This window comes from Anabrus simplex, chromosome 1 (assembly GCF_040414725.1).
Source record: "Anabrus simplex isolate iqAnaSimp1 chromosome 1, ASM4041472v1, whole genome shotgun sequence".
NCBI lineage: Eukaryota > Metazoa > Arthropoda > Insecta > Orthoptera > Tettigoniidae > Anabrus > Anabrus simplex.
Window position 1 is genome coordinate 1,069,432,263 of NC_090265.1, and position 24,406 is coordinate 1,069,456,668.

The window sequence follows — 24,406 nt, forward strand, 5'->3', positions numbered from 1 at the left end:
AGTTTCCTCCTTTATTCTCTTATATTTTTGTCTTGTCTCCATTGTCTTCTCTTGAAACCACACCCCAACTGCCACTTTGATTCTGTTGTTCCACCCTAGGGTCTCCTTGCATCTTTCCTTGGTACTAGTTCTCCCACAATCCTCCTATACAGCTTTTATAAATATCTTTATGAACCTTTCCCATTCCTTCTCTCCTGCTTTTGTATCATCTGTTGGCAAGTTCAGTCTTACTATTTCCCGGTATTCTTTGTTGGTTTTCTTCATTTTCCATATTTTGATACATGTTTCTCAATTCTCTGTCCTCTTTCTTTCCTTTATTGTCTTCAGTTTCATTACCAGTAAGTAGTCTGTGTTCACTGTCTAGGGCCTCTGATGGTATTACCCCTACATTTGTAACATTCCTCTTCATTTCACAGTTGTAGATCAGGTAATCCTCAGTGGTCTTCATAGACATCATTACTATCCCTAAATACCCTCATACCCACGTGTAGAGATCTGTACCCATTATTTACGATCCCGTTTATGTAATTACCCCAATAAAGATCTTTCCTTATATTAACGCATAGGTACGTACAGTGATCCCCATAAGAAACTTTCACCCCATCCCCGCAGTAATTAAAACACAGAGGACTTTCCCTCTTGCTGAAACTCACAACCTGACTTTTATACCCAATTATCATCATACCATTGCCTGCTGTCCATCTCACAACATTGTCAAGGTCTTTTTGCAGTTGCTCACAATCTAGTAACTTATTTGTTACTTTATACAGTATAACTTCAGCAAAAAGACTTATCTCTGCTTCTAGTTCTTTACTCTTATTTATTTTACGCCCACATTGGAGCACTGAAATCAATCTATATACAGTCAAATCTTATGAATATTGGTTACAAATTTGGTTGATGTTTCTTCTTTTGTTCCCAGTAATGTTTCATTCTCTCTGACCTGGTTGCCCGTTCTTCATCAGTTATGTTGTACTGTTTGCGTGTATAGGTCTTCAGTTTAAGTCTCACGTCGTTATTTCTCAGGATCCTTTGATGAATTGTCAAGCCTATTCATTTAAATCTTCTTGGACTTCCTTCAACCAGTGATTTTTGGTTTTACTTTTCCAAAAGTAGTTGAATAAATGTTTGAGTATCCTAGTCTCTGGTAGTCGTAATATGTGACAGAAAAAAGCAACTCTTCTTTTCCGCTTTGTATCTATTATAGACTCAGTCTCCTGGTATACAACTTCATTAGGTAGTAATTGCCATTGTCCATCTACTTGGCGTTTTTTGTTTAGAATTGTTCTAATGATTCGTCTATCTATTTTCTGTAATTTATCTGTAGTTGATTTCGTATTCAAATTAAATAAGGTTTCACTAGCATAGGTTGCTTCAGGCTTAATAACAGAGTTGTAGTGTTTAAATTTTGCATTTATCGAGAGAGATTTCTTCTTGTAGGTTGGCCAAGTAATGTGTTGTTTTAATTTGGTAATTCTATTTTCAACTGATATTTTCTCTTTTAAGTTCCAAGTTATAATCTCTCCAAGATATTTAAATTTATTAACAACCTTAATTTGTTTGTTATTAGTCAGTGTGATAGGTGATGTTTCCACTTTGAAGGATGGCATCATTTCCGTCTTTTCAAAGGAGATTTGTAATCCAATTTTTGCTGCTATTTGTTCTAATTCTTCAATTTGGAGTTTAGCCTCTTCCACACTACTTGCAAGTAGCGCAAGGTCATCTGCAAATGCTAGACAATTGAGTTTGATATTTTTGCCAATCTTGATGTTTACGTTAAAAATTAACATTTTTTAGACCATTCTCGCATGACTTTCTCCAATGCACAGTTAAACAGTATTGGTGAGAGATCAGCCCCCTGTCGAAGTCCAGTCCAGATTTCAAATGATTCAGACAACTCTCCTCGGAATTTAACTTTTGCTCTAGTGTTCTTGAGGGTAACACCAACGAGATTGAGTTTCTGGTGTAACCCAAATTCTTTAAGGATTTTAAGTAATGACTCATGATGAATACTGTCCAATGCTTTCTTGAAGTCAACAAAAGTGATAACTAGCTTTTTGTTTCTCATTCTTTGATGGTTCATAATCCACTTAAGACTAATGATTTGGTCAGGACAACTTCTTCTAGGTCGAAAATCCCCCCTGATACTCCCCAAGTTCTTGGTCGAGCTGTTCTTGAATTCTCGTGAGGATAATTCTAGACAGGATCTTATATATGTGATATCAAGTAGAGAGATCCCTTGGTAATTATTTGGATCCAGTCTATCCCCCTTTTTGTGTATTGGATGGATTATAGCTGTATTCCATTCTGCAGGCAGCTTTTCAGAGTTCCATATGTCTATGATGTGTTTGTGTAGGTTTTGAATTGTTTGGTTATTTGCATTCTTCCACAGCTCTGCAACCACTTGATTTTCTCCTGCAGCTTTATAATTCTTGAGCCAATTAATCGCTTGAAATACCTCATGGAAATCTGGTGGAATAACCTTGTCTAAGCATGTTATTTTTTTGGATCAGGTGAAAATTCTAGGTATTCTTTTGGGTCTTCAGCATTTAGTAATTCTTTGAAGTGATCAGCTAGAATTTTGGCATTCTCCTGATTATTGTGTGCTAGTTGTCCTTGTTTATTTCTCATCATGAGTGTAGGTGGAGTATACCTTGATTGATATTGTTTAAATGTCCTGTAATAGTCTTGTGTCTTATGTTGTTTGAATGATTCATCTATGTTAGCTAGGTTTTATTTTTGATGGTCTCATTTGATTCTTCTAAGTTCTTTGGCCGTTTGCCTTCTAGCAATAGTTAGTTCATCTTGAGATTGTGCCGTTTTCTTTTGTTGGTCATTTAGCCATGCTTTGTGTCTTTTCTGTATTGCCATATCACATTCCTCATTCCACCAGGCGTGTTTCTTTCTCCTTTTCATAGGAGCAATTTCTTCGGCAATATTTTTAAATTTATCAATAATCGTTTCCAGTTTGTCACTTAGAGGTGTTTTGGATCTCTCTGTATACACAGCATTATCTATTAAGTAGCTGGGGTCATATTTCTTCCTTCTAGTGAATTTAGATGATTTGTGATGTTTTCTTGGGGTTAACTTGATTTTAATCTTTGAAATATAATGATCAGAATCGATGTCCACCCCACGAAGGACTTTGACATTATAAATTTCTCTATGATATTTTTTATCTATTGCTACGTGGTCTATCTGAAACTCACCCAGTTTAACATTAGGGCATTTCCAGGTCATTAATTTGTGGTTTTCTCTTAAATCTTGTGGTTTCAAGAATAAGCCCATGGTCTGTGCAAAGCTCAATTAATCTTTGACCATTTCTATTTGTCAATTTGTGTGCTGGCCATTTACCTACCACTGTGCGATATTTTCTCTCTTGTCCAATTTTCGCGTTGAAATCTCCAAGCATAATTTTAACATGGTTGTCAGGGATATTTGAAATCAGTTGGTCAAGCTCTTCCCAAAACATTTCAGTTTCCTCTTTATTTGTCCTGTTTTTTTCATTTGTTGGTGCATGAACATTAACCAGTGTATATATTTTGTTCTTTACTCTAATCGTTAAGGTTGCAGTTCTTGATGAGTTCGATTAGAAATCCCCCACTGAATCTAATATGCGAGTATGAACCAGGAATCCCATTCCAAATTGGAGAACATTTTTCATTACTCTCTTTCCTGGAGGTCCTTTGTAAAGACGATATTCCCCAGATTCCAATGGGTCCTGATCTGTGTTCCGAAGTTCTTGTAGTGCTGTAATTAGAATCCTGTGTTGATCCATGACATCAGTTAAGTGTTTCAACATCCCAATTGTCATTATTGAATTGTTGTTTAATGTTGCAAAGAAAGAGAATTTTCCTGGTTTACTGAATTTAAGTCTGTGTCTGTATCTGTGGTTCGTCTGTTGGGCTTTCAGGCGCTCCAACTCACCATGATCTTCTGTGTGACACCCCACCGTATCCGAATGGTGTCTTTGCTCGGGTCTAGAATGTTGGATGTTCAAGCTGGTGGATTCTTTCATTAGAAGACTCTCCATGATAAGTCTGATCATTGATCAATGTTATGACCGTGGTCAGGAGTTACAATCCCAGATGTGATCTGGGAAGGTGATTCATCCTAGTTGTTCATACCCCTCAAATGTTACGGTTTTCCCGCCAATACTCGAGTGGCTGATTGCAGTGGTTTCCCACTGGGCAGTGGGGTCGCCACATCCCTACGCCTTATACGATTATTTATTTGAAATTGAATCAAAGTTCATCATGTATATAAATTATATTCAATATTATATAAAATAACATGTCCTGACTGACTGACTGATTCATCATCGCCAAGCCAGAACTACTGGACATAAAGAAATGAAATTTTGAGGATACATTTATATTATAACAATATAGGTGCTCACTAAGGGAATATTTTTGGATATTCTGTTGCTAAGGGAGTGAAAAGGGGGGTTAATTTTTAAAATCTCAGGAACTTAACAGTTTAAAAACTTGAAAATTAGTATTTGGAATCTCCATTAAAAATAAGGAAACCGCCTCCCTGAAATATGTAAACACCCAGATAATTTCAACCGCAATACAGGTTACAACCTCAGTGAATCATGACTACTTATTATCAGAACCATTAACTGTTGCCATTCGTTGTCTCTAGCATGGGGCTAAAATGGCATCCCTTTTACATCTTAGGGCACCATTTCCAGTTCCTTGTTGCTTTGTCCTAGCAACCTTTAATACGTCGTTTCATTTCTCCGTTGTCTCCTGATGAAGAAAGACAAGGTTCCTTTCGAAACGTGTAGAGTGTGTTTACAATTAATTACATGGCATAAGTCCAAAATATACCTCATGAATTATTATTATTATTATTATTATTATTATTATTATTATTATTATTATTATTATTATTATTATTATTAAGTATAAGGATTTATTTGCTTTCAACAGTGGAAATATAATTACCAGGAACTAAGATACATCTCACTGAAAAAAAAAAACTTACAGGGATACAAAATACTTTCGAATGTATACTATTCGTTGGAGATTAATAACAAATTCCAGATCATTCTTTTAATAATTCAGATCTGTAAATTACAGTGTGACAGATTTACTTGTTACTATGATGATGGTAATGATAGGTTATGATTGGCATTTCAAAATATGGTAATTCTTCTCTTTCTTCTTCAGTTGTGGAGTGTGAATATGTAAAGAAAGTGATTTCTTTTTCCCAGCTAGGGATTTGAAGACCTACATTACTAAACCTTCAAATAATGCTTTACCACCAACAATAAGGTCATTAGTGTTACATTCTTTATTCATTGCTCTCATTTTATGAAGAAACTTCAAATCATTCTGCCGCTGGCTAACTTTCGGCTCTCTCAACTGCAGAGTGGGAAGCCATGTGACAGCCAACAAAACAAGGAAACTAGATTGCAATGAAACACGGCTCACTTTCCGGCAGGGAGCATGTTCCATTACTACTGACAAATCAAGACATTCAGCAACTACAGAATAAGAAATATAAAATAAGCCTACAATTCTGTACCATGCATACAGGTTTATTGCTTACCATTTATTTCAGATACTGTTAAAAAAGGTTGTCCTAACACAGTAAGACTTACATTGTCTAAACAAAGCATTTGCAATTTTTTGTAATTTTGCTTCAACGATAAGACTGTGTTGCATGTGATATATCAGCCTTCAGTTCTTTTATAGTATGGGGATAACTTCAGTAAACTTTGCCCTTTAGGATTCCCCAAAGATATAATCATAGTAAGTTAGGTTGACTGATCTAGGAAGCTGTATAGCTGTACTAATTATCCAGTCATCATCAAAACCTGGATGTAAAATGTCCACAGAATTAAGAGCAGTATGGGCTGCGGCACCATCCTGTTAAAAATATCCACAATTCTTTTTTTTTCCTTTGTCAGTTCATTAAAAGATGGACACAAAATTGTACTTTCTTACATTGTTTGTGATTGTTGAAAAATGTAGGCCCAATTATTTGCCGTGCACTTATCACACATCATACGCCTATTTTAATGGGATTCAGTGGCACTTTCTGTACAGTATACAGGTTCTCAGTACTCCACAATTGCACATTTTGAATATGTCCACAAAGATGGAAACCTGCCTCGACACACATAAACATTGTGGATCCAGATTTCCATTGTAAACTCTTTCACTAAACCACTTAAAACTCAAAATCACATGGTGCAACAGCCCTGAAGGGCCGTGGTCTACCAAGTGACCACTTTTCAGCTTGCAGGCCTGCAGAGTACGAGGTGTTGTATGATTGGTATGACATATCCTCTCAGCTGTTATTCTTGGCTTTCTCACCATTAGATAGCTCCTCAATTGTAATCACATAGGCTGAGTGGACCTCAAACCAGCCCTGTCCAAGATCGAACCTAGTGGGCCTCAGGGTAAGTGGTGGGCATGCTACTCCTAGACCATACGGTCAGCCACAAAACCACTTACAGAGCCTTATTCTTGTTGCAAATCTGTCTGATGAAGTTCCTGCACAAGTCTCATTTTATATGGTCAAAATTTCAGCAGTCTAGTTGCTTTGTGGGCTGACCCAACGGGTATATTCATTTTCTGCACTAGACAATTAAGTGATTTTCTGGGACTTGCTTCAGACTATGCCTAAATATCATGAATTTTATCTTCAGTTAAAACATGTCTTTTCTATGTTCTCTGTACATCACAAACTGAACTTGTTGTACGTCCTCTTTCATGAACTTCGAAATGCAAGATTCTGTACGTAACTTTCCACCAAATAAATTTGCTGTTCAACTGAACATTTCATTTTCCTATCGATTGCTTTATACAAAAGCAGTATACACAATACACAAGCAACAGTTGCACACATGTTCCAGTACAATTCGTAGAAGCAATTACCTGCTGGGATGTTTTGTTACCTGTCACCTGGCTTCCTATACGTCGGTTGAGAGAGCAGAGAGTTGGTCCGTTGCAGAACGATACAAAGCTTCCTCATAAAATGAGAGTACTTTATTAGAAGTATACATTGGAGGTATGGTGGATATTGCTAGCAATTTGTTCCATGACTATTGAGTGTTACATACATAAGTACATATTCTTATAGGTTATAAGGGCAGTGTTTTAGTAATTTGATCCATTAAAAGATGCTGCATTTGAGGAATACTCAAATTTTTACCAAGCAATGTAGAGTAATGCTAGCTGTATGGTCTCTGGTGTCTGTAATATAAATCAGAATGAATGTGGTGGATAAATACCTTTGAATTACAATGAACTCGCTGATAAATGCATCTTCATTGCTGGTATATGAAGCTGCTATAAAAAATGCTGTCTACTATTCCTTTCACGTTATTTTGTGTGTACAATATGGATGATGAAATTGTGATCAGAATTAGAGATGATTTCTTAAATTTTAGGTGAACAGTAACACTAGGTGTTGTCAGGCCCTGCGGTGTAAGGGGCAACGCATCCGCCTGTCACCTCCCCAGGTTCGATTCCCGGCTGGATCAGGGAGTTTTTTAATTGTAAATGATTAATATCGCTGGCCTGGGGACTGGGTGTTTGTGTCGTCCTTAACGCTCCTTTCCTCACATTCAACACTCTACACCTCTGCAATTCCAATTACATGCAGGTTCATATCATATGGTGCAAGTAGGGGCTAAAGATCTCTATAGGTCGACCTGGTATAAGCAGCCCACCCCTGTGTAGTCAAGAGTCACCTTGGAGGTTGGAAGACTGACAAAGTCGATAGGGCACTCTCTTCTCCGTGGGGGTGAGAAATTGCTCCTGAAGGTGATGAACCAGCATTGTTTTGGCCAATGACATATGAAGGTCGATCAAATATAAACAGGATTTTTGTTCCTTACCATCAGCAGTTAGTAGTACTCGCCCCGCGCTTCTGCTATGCTTGGGCGGGGCCGTAACAAGTTGGGAGAGCGTGCTGTTAGATATTTCCTGCCGTTTCATCACTAACGCTCACGATGTTGGAGCAACAGGTGCACCCCTCCACTGCGCAATGCATAATTATGAAATTTCTTGCTCGTGAATGAGTTACAGCGGCAGAAATTTGCCAGAGATTGACTCCACAGTTTGGTGATGTGTTTGTTTGCCTGGCATAAAAAGTTCCAAGGAAGGACGATGATGTGGAAAATCAGCAACACCATCACCGTCCTTGGACCAGCATTACAGATGAAAATGTTCATGCGGCTAAAGACATTATTGACGTTAATCGATGGGCAACAGTATCAGAAATTGCAGAACAAGTTGGAATCCGACGTTAATCGATGGGCAACAGTATCAGAAATTGCAGAACAAGTTGGAATCAGTTATGGGAGCTGTCAAGCAATCATCACAAACAACCTACAGTTCCGTAAAGTGTGTTCCAGATGGGCCCCTTGCCTTATGACCGAAAATCGGAAGTTGAGACGTTTGGAGGTCTGTCAGAAGTTTACAGCAAGGTTTGCGGAAGAAGGTAATCCATTTTTGAGTCAGATCGTCACCTGTGACAAAACATGGGTCCACCATTACACTGCCGAATCCAAAGAAGCCAGTAAGGAATAGCGAAGGAAAAGGGAGGCAGCACCAGTGAAAGCCTAGACTCTACTCTCAGCTGGCAAGGTTCCTGTGACCCTTTTTTTTATTTGATTGGTGAGGTGTTTTGCTGTTTGATTTTTTGCATGAGCTATGCACAATCAGTGTTGTTTACTACTGTGAGCTGTTGAACAAGGCGACGGTTGCATATCCCCGCAAAAGACGAGACCAACCGATTCGACAGGTCATCCTCCTTCACGACAATGCACGGCCCCATACTGCAGCTTTGGCTCCAAGCTACAGGAAATGCACTGGACTACACTTGATCATCCTCCTTACAGCCCAGACTTTGTAATAATTTGACGACCACCAATAAAAAATAAACAATATATGTATATATATAACAAAATAATCGGTGACTAAAATGAGTATAAATACCAAGGCAATGGGCGCCACCTCTAAAACAATTACAGGAATATATAACTATGTAGAGCAATGAGTAACTCCCTCTCCCAAGGCGACGGTCATCAGGCTGACAAAGCTCCAGACTTACTTTATAGCCTTACCTGTTTACCCCTGAAATTAGATGTAAGTAGCATGCCAGGTTCAACCTCACTCCATTGATAAAAGGATTTACTGCAAGTTTGATACCAGAACTTTTACTCCCAAAATAATAAACAAAATATAAAGAATACCACGATAATCATCACTTACAGAGACCCCCTCCTGATTGCCGTCCACAAAGGCAACGTACAAACAACTACGACCAACATTAATCATTACTTCACGAGACCTACTCGTTTGTCGTTTACAAAGGCAAATATACACACTACTAACAACAACCAAATCATTACTTCACGAGACCTACTCGTTTGTCGTTTACAAAGGCAAATATACACACTACTAACAACAACCAAATCATTACTTGACGAGACCTACTCGTTTGTCGTTTACAAAGGCAAACATACACACTACTAACAACAACCAAATCATTACTTGACAAGACCTACTCGTTTGTCATTTACAAAGGCGAATATACACACTACTAACAACAACCAAATTATTACTTGACGAGACCTACTCGTTTGTCATTTACAAAGGCAAATATACACACTACTAACCATCAATAAAATTATTGATACTATATATACATTTCTGAACATACCTCCAGGTAAGAGTCCCACTACACTCACTACTGTTATAGAACAAAAATCGTATTCTGGTAGAGAAAAGTACGACGACTTTCTCTACGTACGGATGCAACCTTCTTTACGAACTTCATCGACGTCTTGAGTTCTTCTCGAGTGCCGCACAGGTTGGTGTAACGCCTCAGGTTTCTGCAACTGAAAGTGGATACTCGGCGGACAAGTTCTCATTCAATTATACTGATTTGCGTCGTATATTTTTTATATACGTACTTAACTTCCCGCAACCGAGACAAATATTGGACCTTCAAGACATTCTCCACTCTACTTTGGCGTTCGAGACCGCAGCGCATGACCTTGAATGTGCCGCGCTGATCACCGGGAACTGGCGGTTTGCTTCTACAAATCTATTCGTCTGTGACTTCAAGTTTATTTATAATCTTCATATATTATTTGATAGTGTTGTGACTTTGTGCCTGACAGAGTGTGAAACTGACCCATTTCTCCAATATTCATAAACATTGTGTGATTTCGCCTACTTGTTTTTACGGCTGACGATGACCTGGACTAGGGTCAAAACCGGTCCCATTTAAATAAGAATGTAATTACATTTCTTTCTTTTATGTATTGAATTGGTTGAACTTAAATTATTTAATTTTTAATGTTTAAAGAAAAATTCCACCTAATCAATACATTTATTTTCTTGTAAAATATTACAATCTCGGACTGGTTTCGACCCTTCATAGGTCATCCTCAGCTATATCAGAATCACATTTGCATTTCTATCTCTCTCTATATCTCTCTTGAATCAAAGACAATTCGAAGTACCTAAGAGCTAGTTACTTCGGCGGGCGAATTGGCCAGAATTTTCTAAACGCACAGTGATGGCTGACGATATGCTGGAGTCTGTTGACTACCACGTTTCTTCCATTACTACTGGAATTTTGGCTGCTGCGGAGGAAACAATTCCTTCCGCATCCGGTATTCGTCACCGGAAACGCGTCCCATGGTGGACGGATGAAATTGCAGCAGTCATACGTGATCGCCGATGGGCTTTTAAGCATTATCGTCTGAATCCTACGATGGCCAATCATATCATTTTTAAACGTCTGCACACGAAGGCTCGTTTTTGGATTCGAGAAAGTAAAAATGCTAAGTGGGAAAAGTATGTGTCATCAATCACGGCACATACACAGTCATCACAAGTGTGGACAAAACTCTGCCGTATTGTCGGAGTACAGAATGTGCCCTCAGTACCTGGAATCTCCATTAATGGAGATATAGTTATGATTCCTTCAGTCATTGCCGACCACATCACGTCACATTTCACAGGTACGTCCAGCTCTAGGACATACGACTCTGCATTTCTTCCAATTAAGCGCGAAGCAGAGGCACACCATCTCTCTTTTGTCTCTAGTGGTTCGCATCCCTAAAACGTGCCCTTCACGGAGTGGAAGTTGCAGAGTGCACTCGCGCTATGCTGAGATACGGCTCCTGGGCCGGACAAAATCCATAATCAAATGCTTAAGCATTTGAGAGACAGATGTCTCAAGGATGTCCTCACCCTATTCAACAGAATATGGAGTGAGGGAGTGTTTCCATCTCAATGGTGCGAGGGAATTGTGATACCAATTCCCAAGCCAGGTAAATATCCACAATTTCTGGATAGTTATATGCCTTACGAATGGCCTCTGTAAGCTATTTGAAAGGATCATTAACCGGCGTCTTGTTTGGGCCATGGAAAAAGAGGGTCTCTTGAAAAGCTGAGATGCGTACTGCCCAACGCGCAAGACGCCCTGTCCTTCTTGGTTTTGCCAGTACCCAACTCAGCGCCTGATCATCGGTTTCAAGATCAAATGGGAGGTGTTCGAGGTACATTCTAAATCTTTCTAGAGAGAAAACAAGAGCTAAGGCTTCTAATTCATAGATGGAATAATTACGTTCAGCAGGATTGAGACTATGGGAAGCATAAGAAATTGGACGAGGTCCATCTTCAAATTCCTAAAAGAGCACACCCGATATACCTGTAGATGAAGCATCAATTTGGAGAATGAAATGTTTAGAAAAATCTGGCATCGCCAGCACAGGAGCGTTACATAAGGCAGATTTCATATCATAGAAATCTTCAAGTTGAGCATCACTACACTCAAATTTAGCATCTTTTCTCGTCAAGACGTTTAATGGGGCTGCTCTTTCAGCGAAATTGGGGATGAATTTACGGAAGAAATTGACCATGCCAACAAACCCAGCTACAGCCTTGACATCTTTAGGGGTTGGGAAATTTTGAATTGCTGCAGTACGAGATTGATCAATAGAGACACCTTTTTCAGACACAATATGTCCTAAGGAGGACATCTGGGGCTGTGCGAAAATAACTTTGCTAGCCTTAACAGTTAGTCCTGCTCTATGGAGTCTTTCAAGGACTTTATTGAGATGAATAATGTGCTCTTCAAAAGTTTCACTAATAATTACCAAATCGTCCAAATAATTATAAACTAATTGGAATTCAATGTCTGACAAAACATTATCAAGGAGCCGAGTAAGGACTGCAGCTCCCTGTGCAAAGACAAATGGTATGCGCTCAAATTCATAGAGGTTCCAGTCAGGGGTAAAAGCAGTGAGGTGCTTTGATTCCTCAGCAAGAGGTATCTGATTCAAATTGAAAGTGGTAAAAATTTTGGCATTAGCAAACCAAGAGAAACAAGAATGTTAGTCAGGGAGAGGAACAAATTGAAGCACAACTCTCTTATTCAACATCCTATAATCAATTACAGGCCTAAAGCCACCCTGTGGTTTAGGGACAAGAAAAATGGGAGAAGAGTACGCAGATTTAGAGTGACGTATTACACCATCAGCAAGCATTTGATCAATAATAGCCTTAAGGGCTTTCATCTTGGGAGGCGACAACCGGTAGGAGGAGAACAAACAGGTACATTGTCAGTTACTTCAATTTTATATTCCAAAACACTGGTCACACCTAACTTATCAGTAAACACATCAGGAAATATCACAAAGATTTCTAAGTTGGTTGGCTTGATCATCAGGTAAATTACTAAAGTCGAAAGCTTTGGGTTCACTTGTGTCCTCAGGGACAGCATTGACATGATAGGAAGAATAGGAGAACGATTACACAAGTTAAAGGTTATAACAGAAAATTTAAATTGGAACTCGTACAGAAGGTCCAATATCATTCCAGTTTTGACAATAAAATTAGCACCCAAAATGAAAGGACAAGATAAGTCTTTTGCCACTAGCACGGGATTTTCCACGTGAAATTACGGATTCTCAGACTTCCAATCACATTCAATGAATTGGAGTTAGCCGTATGGCAGGTTAGAAGACACAGGTTTTAAGGAAGGGAACTTAAAAACAGATTTCACAGTGTTATACCAACTTTTGCTCATCAAGGTGAGGCTACTACCAGAATCAATTAAAGCACAAACAGGTTTATTGTTCACTTCTAGGCATGCGTAAAGCAATTTACACGGGGGAATAGCGGAAATACCACAAGATTGTGGGAAATTGACACTAGGGGCAGACAGAGGCTTATCAACTACAGGATTGGGTAAGTCATCATGCAACTGACAGCGATAGCAGACGAAACATGAAGATACACTATGAGGTTTGGCACAAGGATTGGCGGTTAGTCATCTGAAATTGCCATTACCAGAATGCCCAGACCTGGAAGAATTGTGAGGTCACTGTCTAGAAAAATGTCTTCGACCCACAGTATCTACAAGAATTATTCAAGGAAGAAACCCTACCCACGTTAAGATTTGAATTGCCTAAGGTCTCAATCTTAGGACAATTCCTCTGAAAATTTTCAAGTTGACCACACATGGTAGGTTTTGAATTGCCTAAGGCCCCAATCTTAGGACAGTTCCGCTGGAAATGATCAGTGGAGCCACAATTGTAGCATGCACGGGAATTATGTGGCTTGGAAGGAGAAGAAATGGTACTAGCGACCTGAGAAGACGTGCTCATAGGAGGAGGAGCTAGTGCAACGCGTAGCTGGTCGGCATACCTAATGCCTTCGGCAGAAACAGTGATAGCTTCCAGCTGAGTGAAGGTAGCAGGTCGTGGTGACAGAGCAAGACACGGCCGATAATTAGGTGCAAGGCCCTCAACAATGCTAGCAGCCATTTGTGACTCAGAATAGTTCAGCATAAAAATCCTAGCTTTGAACTTAATGTCCTGAATATATTCAGACAATGTTTCATTCAAATGCTGCACACGAAAATAATGCTTTTGCACCAAGGAAGACAATGCATGGGAAGGGATAAAGAAATCAAGCACATGCGCATGAAATTGTCACTTGTCCACTTTTCAGAAATAGCTCTTATGATATGTTCAGAAAGGACTCCAGATACATGTCGATATAAGACTTGGAAGAATTTATCACTACTTAAAGAGTATACAATACGCTGATCTTTAAATTCAACCAAGAAATATAGAAATGTAATGATCACATCAATTGAATTAGCGGTGAACTAAGATATACCCTTAAATGGAGCATTTAACGGGTGAGGTAAATTAGCAAACATTTGAGAAACAGCAGGCGTAATAGGTACCTGAGAAGGACTGGATTGGTTATGGGAAGGAATCACAGTTGTATAGTAATCTTGGTTCATACGCCCTTGGGAAATGATTGGAGTACTAAAAGTGAGGTTAGGACTGTAGTTAGATTACAATAAAACTGGCGCAGATATTCGCATCTACGAAACATTTTCGCACATTTGAGAAACAACCGAAGCGTTTGATACAGATGACACTTGGGCGCGGGGATAACTTTGCACTTTTAGAAGAGAAACAGCTTGTGTTGCAAGAGAATGTTGATACAAAGGTACAGTTGAATTAACATTTCTCATAGGAATGAGAGACATATCAACTTGTGTAAGAGAACCATCACTGGCACTATTCACGGGCAAAGAAGCACTTGTACATATAACAGGAGAAGATGGCAGGGGAACATTATCACAAGTTACCACATTAATAATTTGTGAAGCAGTTGATACAGAGATAGTGTCACTGTCACAAGTTTCAGATGGAGCAGACACATTAACTACATAACTGGAGCTAGATGGCGCATTGCCTTCTAGCAAGCCTACAATTTTATCAAAAATACCAGAAAACTTTGATAACAGCTCACATTCTTGTCGCTCGTTTACAGATAAATTAATAGTTAACAGGTCGCGAATTCTGTCCACGTAATGCTGCACTTGGGCTTTCACACGTGTTAACTGAGCATTAGACGGTTTAGAGGAATAAAAGGATAAAAGAATAGCTTTGAATTTGGTAAGTTTATCTTTAACAGTGGTCATAGATGCACACACTTCATCTGTTGATAGGCTGGGTACGGCTATTGGTACATTAAGCGATTGCTTTAGCAAGCTCGCGTCATCCCTAACCCTTCCTGTCGAATTCAATTTACGAATACGAAGTTCGTAAACTAATTCCTCCTTCCTCAAATGGAAAGGGATAGGGACCACACGAGACATATTAACAAGAAATTATGTTAGGAGATGATACCAGGTTATTTTTTTAGGTTAGAGAAGGGTTACCGCTCCTGTGTCACTTTCTTCTATAACCACGCCTCAGCTAACAGATGTCACCCCCCCACCCCCTTTTAGAATTGGTCACATAATTTAAAGTATATATCAAACAAGTAATAATGTAAAAATCGTACTTACTTAAAAAATGTCTCATAATTTTACAAGGGCATATTAAAAGTCATGAAATATATTGGGCAAGAAAATATGATAAAAAGAAAATTAACGTTTACCACTGTCGAAATGTATACAAGAAGATTTCTCTATACTGTGAAAAAGATACCATGTTGGATTTTTTAAACTTTCAATGTGTCATTGTCCAAAAAATTACTTTTACTTTATTTCATGAGTTTTAAGATGTTTTCCTGCAATTACTCGCTGAAGATGGCCCAAAAAGGGGTTGAAACATGTTCTAGTTTTAATATAAGTATACAATTTAGTTTTAAGTGAATAGTCTTAATTGTTTTTTTGTTTTTGTTGTTTTGGTTTTGTTTTTAATAGGTGGACCATTAGAAATAAGTTCTTATTAAGAATTTTGCATACAATTTTACTCTCATTTATCAGGGCTCTCTAAAATATTGTCTTCTGGTATTGTGTATTCCTTTTCATATTTCCATCCTTAGAAATGTGACTCCCCCCCCTTAATATTCATTTGTGATCTGTTTGTTAACCTGATGTATAAGCAGTTGGCCATATTTTGTTTTTAATACATAGCTGTATAAATTGTAATATGTATTCCACATTATCCTAATGGTTTAAATTTGTCTTTTGTGTTACTAGTATACCGTGGTGAGGGTATTCTGGAGACAGAGAGCGACAGCGAGGTAGAAGAGCGTCCAGATGGTCAGACTACAACTTTGAAGCTGGATGAGTGGGTTGTGTTCCGTGTGGATGCTGAAGCAGCTCATTTAGCACTGCAACTGCGACAGAAATGGCACTCTCTTTTCCTGCGTCGTATGAGAGCTCCTGCTAAACCTTGGTCACAGGTACCTACTGAGACATTTTTATAATTTGTTGCCCATGTGAAGCTTAAGACTGAACTGAGTTCCCATTTAATCCTGTTCACAGACATTTTCTTCACCTTTCTCAAAGATTTTCCATTTTCACCAATTATTTCCTCCTCATTTGCCTGCTCATTATGTGGTCCAGTCATTAGAACTTTCTCAGTCAGGCCTGATTTCTCTAAGATATGATGTTTGTCTATAATTCTCCTTCTGCATTTTGGTGCGAAGTCTAGTTAATTACTTCCCATAGGGGCCGATGACCTGGATGTTAGGTCCCTTTAAACAACAATCATCTACTTCCCATAGATTTTTATTGGAGAAATATATGGTCATTTTGTATAACCAGTCGATAATGTAAACAGTCTTTAGGGGATTCATTTTCCAGCCTTTTCACATATAGAAGAGGGCTGGTTCATAATTCAAATAAACCTTTTTTTGGCAGCATTCATGATCTAGCAGTTAGTATTGTAAATGCTCATCGGATTGGTTAAGGATCATTTCTTGCATCTCCCATGGAGGATTTTAACCCTCACAGGAAGATTGTAACAGGATTTGCTCAGTCTTGTTAGAAGTGAGTAAAGGTGGATCTGAATCTCACTCAACCATTTTAGTTTTCTATGATATCACAATTATATTAGTTCTCTGGAAGCATTGGCTGTGGTTGCTTCCTTTTTGACTGTGCCTCTGATTAATTACAAAAACATGAGAACAGACACCACATTCACAATGTTCATCAGACTGATGTCATGCTGACATAGCTATTGACACAGTGTCTCAAGATAATTGAACCTACAACATCTTAAATAAAAAATAAAAATCGATATTCATGTTCTACATATAACTGGATCCTTGTGGATGCTGGGTGTATTGGAAATACAGACAAGAAATACTACCGTATTTCACGGCATAATCGTCGCCACCGCGTAATCGTCGCATCCTTTATTTTCAATACAAAAATCTGACTTTAAACCTTTAATTACATAATCGTCGCACGTCCAAATTTTGTTCACTAATCTGGTTAAAAGACAATGGAACTGCAACGTAAGTTGCACATGAATGCGCAATTTAAATACGTGTATGGTTTATGGGCAATTTGGCAACACAGTCACGTTTGCGACATGTTGCACAACGTATAAATAATACCGGTATATGTACGACGCATGGCTTACCGGTAGACTATCGGCAGTTTGACAACGTGGTCGCGAGACAGTGTACTATTTATTCACCACCTACATATTATGAGTTCCCATTTGAAATACGTAAGGCTGTAAGTTATCGCTTATCGGCAACGTCGCCAGGAAATACCGGCTAGGTAGGTTGAATGGACCTCGAACCAGCCCTCAGATACAGGTAAAATTCCCTGACCCGGCCGTGAATTGAACCCGAGGCCTCCGTGTAAGAGGCAAGTACGCTACCCCTACACCATGGGGCCGGCTCCTGTGTTATTGCGCACGAAGTGAAATCCAAGACGATAACGCAGATTTCCACGGAATTATTCAGCCGAATTATTTACGATGTCTCAGTTGTCATCGCTAGACTCTTATCTTACTACTACGTCATAAGTGTCCGGGCATGGGATGAAAACTTTTATCCAAGCAGTCAATGCTATTAAAGTTTTATTTTATAAACTCGTCAGTAATGTAATGTAAAATCATCAATAACTGGGAAGAAATATTAACCTAATTACCGTATGTTTAAAATAAATTGAAAAAAATGAATGTTTGTTACCGACGTCTCGGAATACAGTCAACTATACAGTAGATCTACACCGCGCTAGCTAGAGCTCCGGTTTGCGAGCTTTGCGCAAGCGCAGTAGTGTGTCGCAACCAACGAGCTAAACTGATAAATTGTTGCATGCTTCCTTGCTGCCTAACAGTATTGGCTGCTCTGGAATGGACAGATCACAGATGCATTTATTTGTTTCAGATTTACGTGATTACTGTAGACATGTGTGCGTGAGAACTTAAGTTTTTAATTTGTGTTTTGGGTGTTTGCAGAAATAATTTGTTTTAATAGTGAACAATTACGGAAAGTCATTTATATCGCAAAACATTAACGTGTGAAGCATTTATAAGCGATTATGGGTAAATATAGAAACTATTCTGTGGGCTTCAAGCTAAGCGTAATTGCCTTCGCTGAACAGCACGGGAACAGAGCTGCAGAAAGAAAATTTTCTGTGAGTGAAAAGTTGGTGCGTGACTGGCGGAAAGTAAAAAACAAGCTAAAAAGCACAAACCCTTCTAGACGCGCGTTTAGAGGTCCTAAAACAGGGAAGTTTCCTATAATTGACGAAGAAGTGTTTAGGTACGTCAGTGAAATACGTAACAATGGCTGCAGTGTATCATATGAAATGTTACAAATTACGGGACAGGAGATACCGTAGCGCGCAAACACAACATACCGGTAACTCAGTTTAAGGCGACTCGTGAGTGGATTAAGGGGTTCATGCGACGACACAATCTGTCAGTGCGAAGGAGAACAACACTAAGCCAAAAGTTGCCTGCTGATTACACGGACAAGATTGTAAATGTTCACCGATTTGTCATACGTTTGCGCAAGGAAACTTCGTACTTGCTTTCTCAAATCGGTAATGCCGATCAGACTCCAATCTTTTTTGATATACCTCGCAACAGCACTATTGCGCTACACGGAGTGTATTAATGAAAACCAGCGGTAGTGAGAAGTTGCGATGCATGGCAATGCTAGCCATTACAGCTGACGGGAGAAAGTTGCCGCCTTACATCATTTTCAAGAGGAAAATGATGCCTAAGAATATACAGTTTCCCCGTGGAATTCATGTACGAGTGCAACCAAAGGGTTGGATGGACGTAGAACTCATGCTGGACTGGGTTAAAACTGTGTGGAATAGAAGACCTGGTGCACTACTAAAACAACCAGCTCTGCTTGTTTTAGATAATTTCCGACGTCACCTCGTGAACGAAGTGAAGCAAATTCTCACTACAAATAAGACACGACAGATAGTCATTCCTGGTGGCCTAACATCTGCTTTGCAGCCACTAGACGTATGTGTTAACAAACCCTTTAAAGACCACTTACGTCGATTTTACAACGAGTGGATGATGAGCGGCGATCAGCAATTGACGCCCGCCGGAAATATCAGGCGTCCACCCTTGGACTTGTTATGCTCGTGGGTGAAGAAGAGTTGGGATCTTATACCACCTGAACTAGTCTCCAAGAGCTTCAAAAGGACTGGGATTTCGAATGCACTAGACGGTTCCGAAGATGACGCAGTGTGGCAGGGAGACGAAGAATCTGATACTGGTATTAACAGAGGCGAGGACGGCGCATCAGATAGCGAAACCTGCGATAGCGACACCGAAGATTTGGAATAAATTGCGTACCGGTAAGTCCGCATTTCACAACAAAGCGATAATTTTTTGCAAGTGTAATATTTTAACTTTAATACTCAAATTAATGACAAATTAACTTAATAAGTTCATTTTTATTTTCAGGTTGGAAAAACGTTCGCCGAATTGTTGCGAAAAATTATGAATTTTGTTTTAGACTATTTTAATTATTTTGATGTGTAAACGCGAGTATTACGTGCATCTTAAATTTGTATCAAATACAATTTAGTTATAAATACATTTTTTGAGTAATACAAATACTGGTATTAAATATTCATCGTATAATGGTCGCACCCTACAATTTTTTTCGAAAATTTTGGTATAAAAAGTGCGACGATTATGCCGTGAAATACGGTATATTTGCATATTTTTCATAGTATAAGGCATTGCTAATATGAAATGGCATATAGCTGTCAAGAACTCCATCCCCAGTAGATTTGTTTGGCATATGTTAGGATAAATTTTAAACAACAATGGTGGCTAATATTAAACAGGCTACAAAAAAGGTAGAGAAATTGTCAAAATAATCATGAGGCTTCATAGACAAAAGATAAAGTAAAAGATAAGTCCTGACACCTGAGACAAGAAACAGGATATAATATGCGGAACTTGATAAGCTGATAAAGAAAGATGCTACATGTTGTCACAGATTTTAACAGATCTCTGCACCAGTCAGGTTAACTTTACTTCTGAGGAAATTCTCAATGGTGTTGAGACGAATGTACAAATGACTGAATGCTTATTGCCCATTTCAATTAGAGGTCCATGAGCTCAAGAAGGACAAGTGTCTTGAAGAGGACGGTGTTACTAATTAGATATTTCAGATGCCATGTATGAATCCAGAAGGCCCAATCACAAAGTTGTTCGGTAAAATCCTCAGATCATGAAGAATGGACAATATCCAAGATAGTTCTCATACATAAGAAACGCCCTGAGAATGACATTAACGATTACTCTTCAATTAGTGCTGAAGATAAATTTTGCATTGTTCCAGTTTAGTGCACTTTTTATTTTGTTACATGTATGTGCCCATAATAAGACACTTTCATTCCGAGGGTATGTGGGTAAACATGGAAAGGATGGAGGTACATATAGGACATTGAAATGAAACAAAAAAATTAAAATGCAGCTAAAATCAATTGTTTATTCATTTGGCAAAAACATCCCTATCCTTAAGATGGTCTTGATAATGGTAATGATCAATAAGTTAACAATTTGCTACTGATATCCAATATGATCAGTGCCTAACAAAACGATATATCTCATGATTTGAATTATTATTATAATTGTACAAAAACTCCTACACTAATTAAATTACTTAAAAATCTCGATATTTTAATTCAGTTTCAATGCGGAAACTTTGTCACTGTCCTGTGATAATTTTTCACGTTAGTAACTTTGTTCAGCCAACGTCGTTGAAAAGTATGGTCCTAAATAATTCTAAGCCAATCAACAATCGATCACTAGTAGCTTTTTCTCTAATCTAATTAAGTAAAACACAACATTCATGGATGAAAAGATTGTGGAAGGAAAAGAAAAGACAAACCAGTAAACCAGTAGTTTCCTGCAGTCCAAAGTAGGCCAAAATCAAAAGAAGAAACATAAAGTAAAGCACACCCAATACAGAAGTGCACAACATGATTGGGAAATCCTTTTTTTTTTTTAAATCATCCCTTGTTATTTGCTCAATGAATGTTTGTTACCCAGTTTGCGATAGAACAAACATGGCGCAGCTCGGACGACTTCACAAACAGTACCAAAGGCTGCCAATACAGGTTAGGTTATCTTGTGTTGTACTCGAAAATATGGTTACGGATGCTAGTATCAATTCTCAAGAGTTCCCAGATGCATTATTCAATTCTTCCCATCTTAAAAGGCACTTTATTAAGGATTTAGCATTTACGGGGCCAAAATTTCTGGATGGTTGATACAGGACTTAGTTTTTTCAAGACATACAGGATTTTTAAAACTTGATTCAATTAGGATGTTCGAGGGACCCTGTAATTTAAACAAATTATCCGGAAAAACTGTTTCCGGGAACAGACAATCGAGGCTCCACTGTAACATGTATAACCACCTTGGGCCTTGGGGCATGCTTGAACATGACAAGGCATACTCGGCACCAAAGAATCCCAACTTCTTTTGGGGCAGATTATCCCACTCTTAGATAGCATCTTCAGTCGGTTAAGGAATGTTATCAGGAGGATTAGATCAGTGGGCAATTGCTCCCTTCATTTTGCATATTTAACACAGTTTAAGTTTGCATAATATGCCAGTCACAGCATTCATTTTACACCATGTGTCTCAAGAAACAGATGGGCTCAAGCATTGTCGTCCACTAGTGTAAAGCCCTCACCCATAGTGGCACCAAATACTCCAGTTACAGTATCGTCTGTATACCAGACCAATCATGTTACCCCGGATAGGAATTAAATGTGTACGTTGACCAAACATAATCCCACCCCAAAGTCCAAGTCTCAGCTGCATAAGTCAGTATGGGTACATGGTACATGCTGTCCTTTCCCCAGATCACATCATCATCTGCAAATAGCAGTATCTTATTCTCTTTATTTCCATAGGCTTCCTTTGTTTCCTTTACAATTTCGTCCATGACCATAATAAATAAAAGTGGTGACAGCACACTCCCCTATCTTAGTCCAGTCTTATTCCTAAACCATTCTGTCTTTCCAACCAACTCTGCTAACACAGTTATACATTCCTTGCACCATTTCTAACATTTCTCTTCTGAGTCTCTTTTTAACCATGATTTCCCAAACCTTCTCTCTGGGAAAACTATCATGCCTTTTCTATATCTATGAAAGTCATGACCAGATCCTTTCCATATTCCCAGTTCTTTTCCATCAACTGTCTCATGCTAAAGATTGGTTCCACTGTAGATCTTCCACTCCTGAAACTATGTTGTTCCTCCTGTAGCTCTCCTTCAGTCTTTCTTCTCATTCTTCTTTCTAATATCCTTTCCAGTATTTTAACTACCTTCTGTAGTTACCACCAACTTTCTTGCCCCCTTTCTTAAACACTGGTATTATTATCCCTTTTTTCCAGTCTTCTGGTACACATTTGTGTTTCCACATACACTTTCCTGTAGTAGTCTGTACAACCATTGCATACCAACAGGTCCAGCAGTCTTTATAATTTCCACACTGATTTCATCCATCCCTGTTGCTTTTTCCATCTTCATTTTTTGTACCGCTAACTCCACACACTGTATTGCTTCTATCTCCCCTGTACAGTTGTTTGCATTCAATAGCTTATCAGAATACTCCTTCCATCTTCTCTTTATCTCTTCTGGGTGTGTTAACAGTTCTCCATCTTCCTTTTTCACTAGCTTAGCTTTGTGGTAACTCTTTCTGTCCTCTTACTTCTTACAAGTCCAAACAGCATCCTTTTACTGCCACTTACATTCGCTTCCATTTTTTGTGTAAATTCTTCCCAACTCTTCTTTTTTCTTCTCCTACCACCTTTTTACATCTCCGTTTGCTGTTGAGATACTTCCTTTTGCTTTCTTCTGTTCGATCTCGGTTCCATTCTCACCAGGCTATCTTCTTTTCTTTTGCCACTTTCATCACTTCCTCATTCCACCATGGTGTCTTCTTTTCTTTCACTCTTTTAGATGTCGTGGCACAAGCACTCTCTGCTGCACTAACAAATGCCTTTTTTAAATTGGCCCACTCCTCTTCTACATTTTCCAGTTCAGTAACTGGAATTTGCTGCTTCAATCTCTCCTGAAAATCTTCCTGTACATTTTGTCTTTCAATTTCCATACTTTTATTTTGTTTTCTCTTACCTCTTTTAGTTTTTCCATTTGTCCCAACCATAATTTTGCCTCCACAACTCTATGGTCCCCATCAAATGCTTCTCCTGGTGAAGCTGTCACATCCATCAACTTCCTGTGATTTGTCCTTTCCACCAAAAAGTAGTCAATCACTGATTTTGTTCTTTTGTCACCCCATCCATATCTCATAATTTTCCTGCTGTTTTTCTTTCAAAACCATGTATTCCCCACTATAAGTCCATTCCTTTCACAGAAGTCCACTAGTTCCTCTCCTTCATGATTCTTTTTTCCCATATCCATATGGTTCAGTTACTTCTTCCTTTCCTTGTTTCTAGTTTCTGACCTGTGCATTCAGATCTTCCATAATAACCACTTCCACACCTGAAATTTCTCTTTATTACAGTATTTCTCCAAGAATCCTTCAATATCTTCTTCTTTGTTTCCTGTCTGTGGTGCATACGCTTGTATGAAGTCCATCACTTCATTCTACATCTTTAGTCTAATCTTCATTATTCTGTCACTCACACATTCTAACACTTCAGCATACTCCTCCAATTGCTTCGAAATGATTAGGCCCACTCCGTTTATTGCCTCTTGGACATCACTCCAGTATACTGTGTATCCTTTCCTCAATTTCTTCCTTCCGTTACCTTTCCATTTCACTTTACTCAGCCCCATCATTTCCACCTTCTCGTTCTTCATGAAATCCACCTTTCCTGTCAGGGTCATAAGATTTGCTATTGCTATCTTAATCTTGGTTACTGGTCGCCCATTTCTCACAGTTCCCCACATACCCTGAGAACTGCACGTCACTTTAAGCAGGGGACGCCCTAACCTTTTCTGAGGTTAATTTCCTAGTACCATACCATACCATATATAGGCAATTATTAGGATGGGGTCACCACTCCCAAAGGCATTTTATTCCTACTGCCAGGCATTATTTTAGGCTGTTCCACTGGAGTACAGACGCCTTCTGTAGCCGCTTCTCTGGAGTATAGACGCTACAAGTTTCTCTCTTCCGCCAC

The 24,406-nt window shown here is 38.8% G+C and overlaps 1 protein-coding gene across 1 annotated transcript in view; it reads left to right on the forward strand.

The window, feature by feature from the left end:
* LOC136857981 (3'-5' RNA helicase YTHDC2) overlaps positions 1–24,406 on the forward strand; it is a 587,467-nt gene that overhangs the window by 306,934 nt on the left and 256,127 nt on the right. Inside the window, exon 21 of the mRNA XM_067137136.2 lies at positions 15,997–16,202. Within this exon, the coding sequence (XP_066993237.2) occupies positions 15,997–16,202 (206 nt within the window). The remainder of the gene's footprint in view (positions 1–15,996; positions 16,203–24,406) is intronic.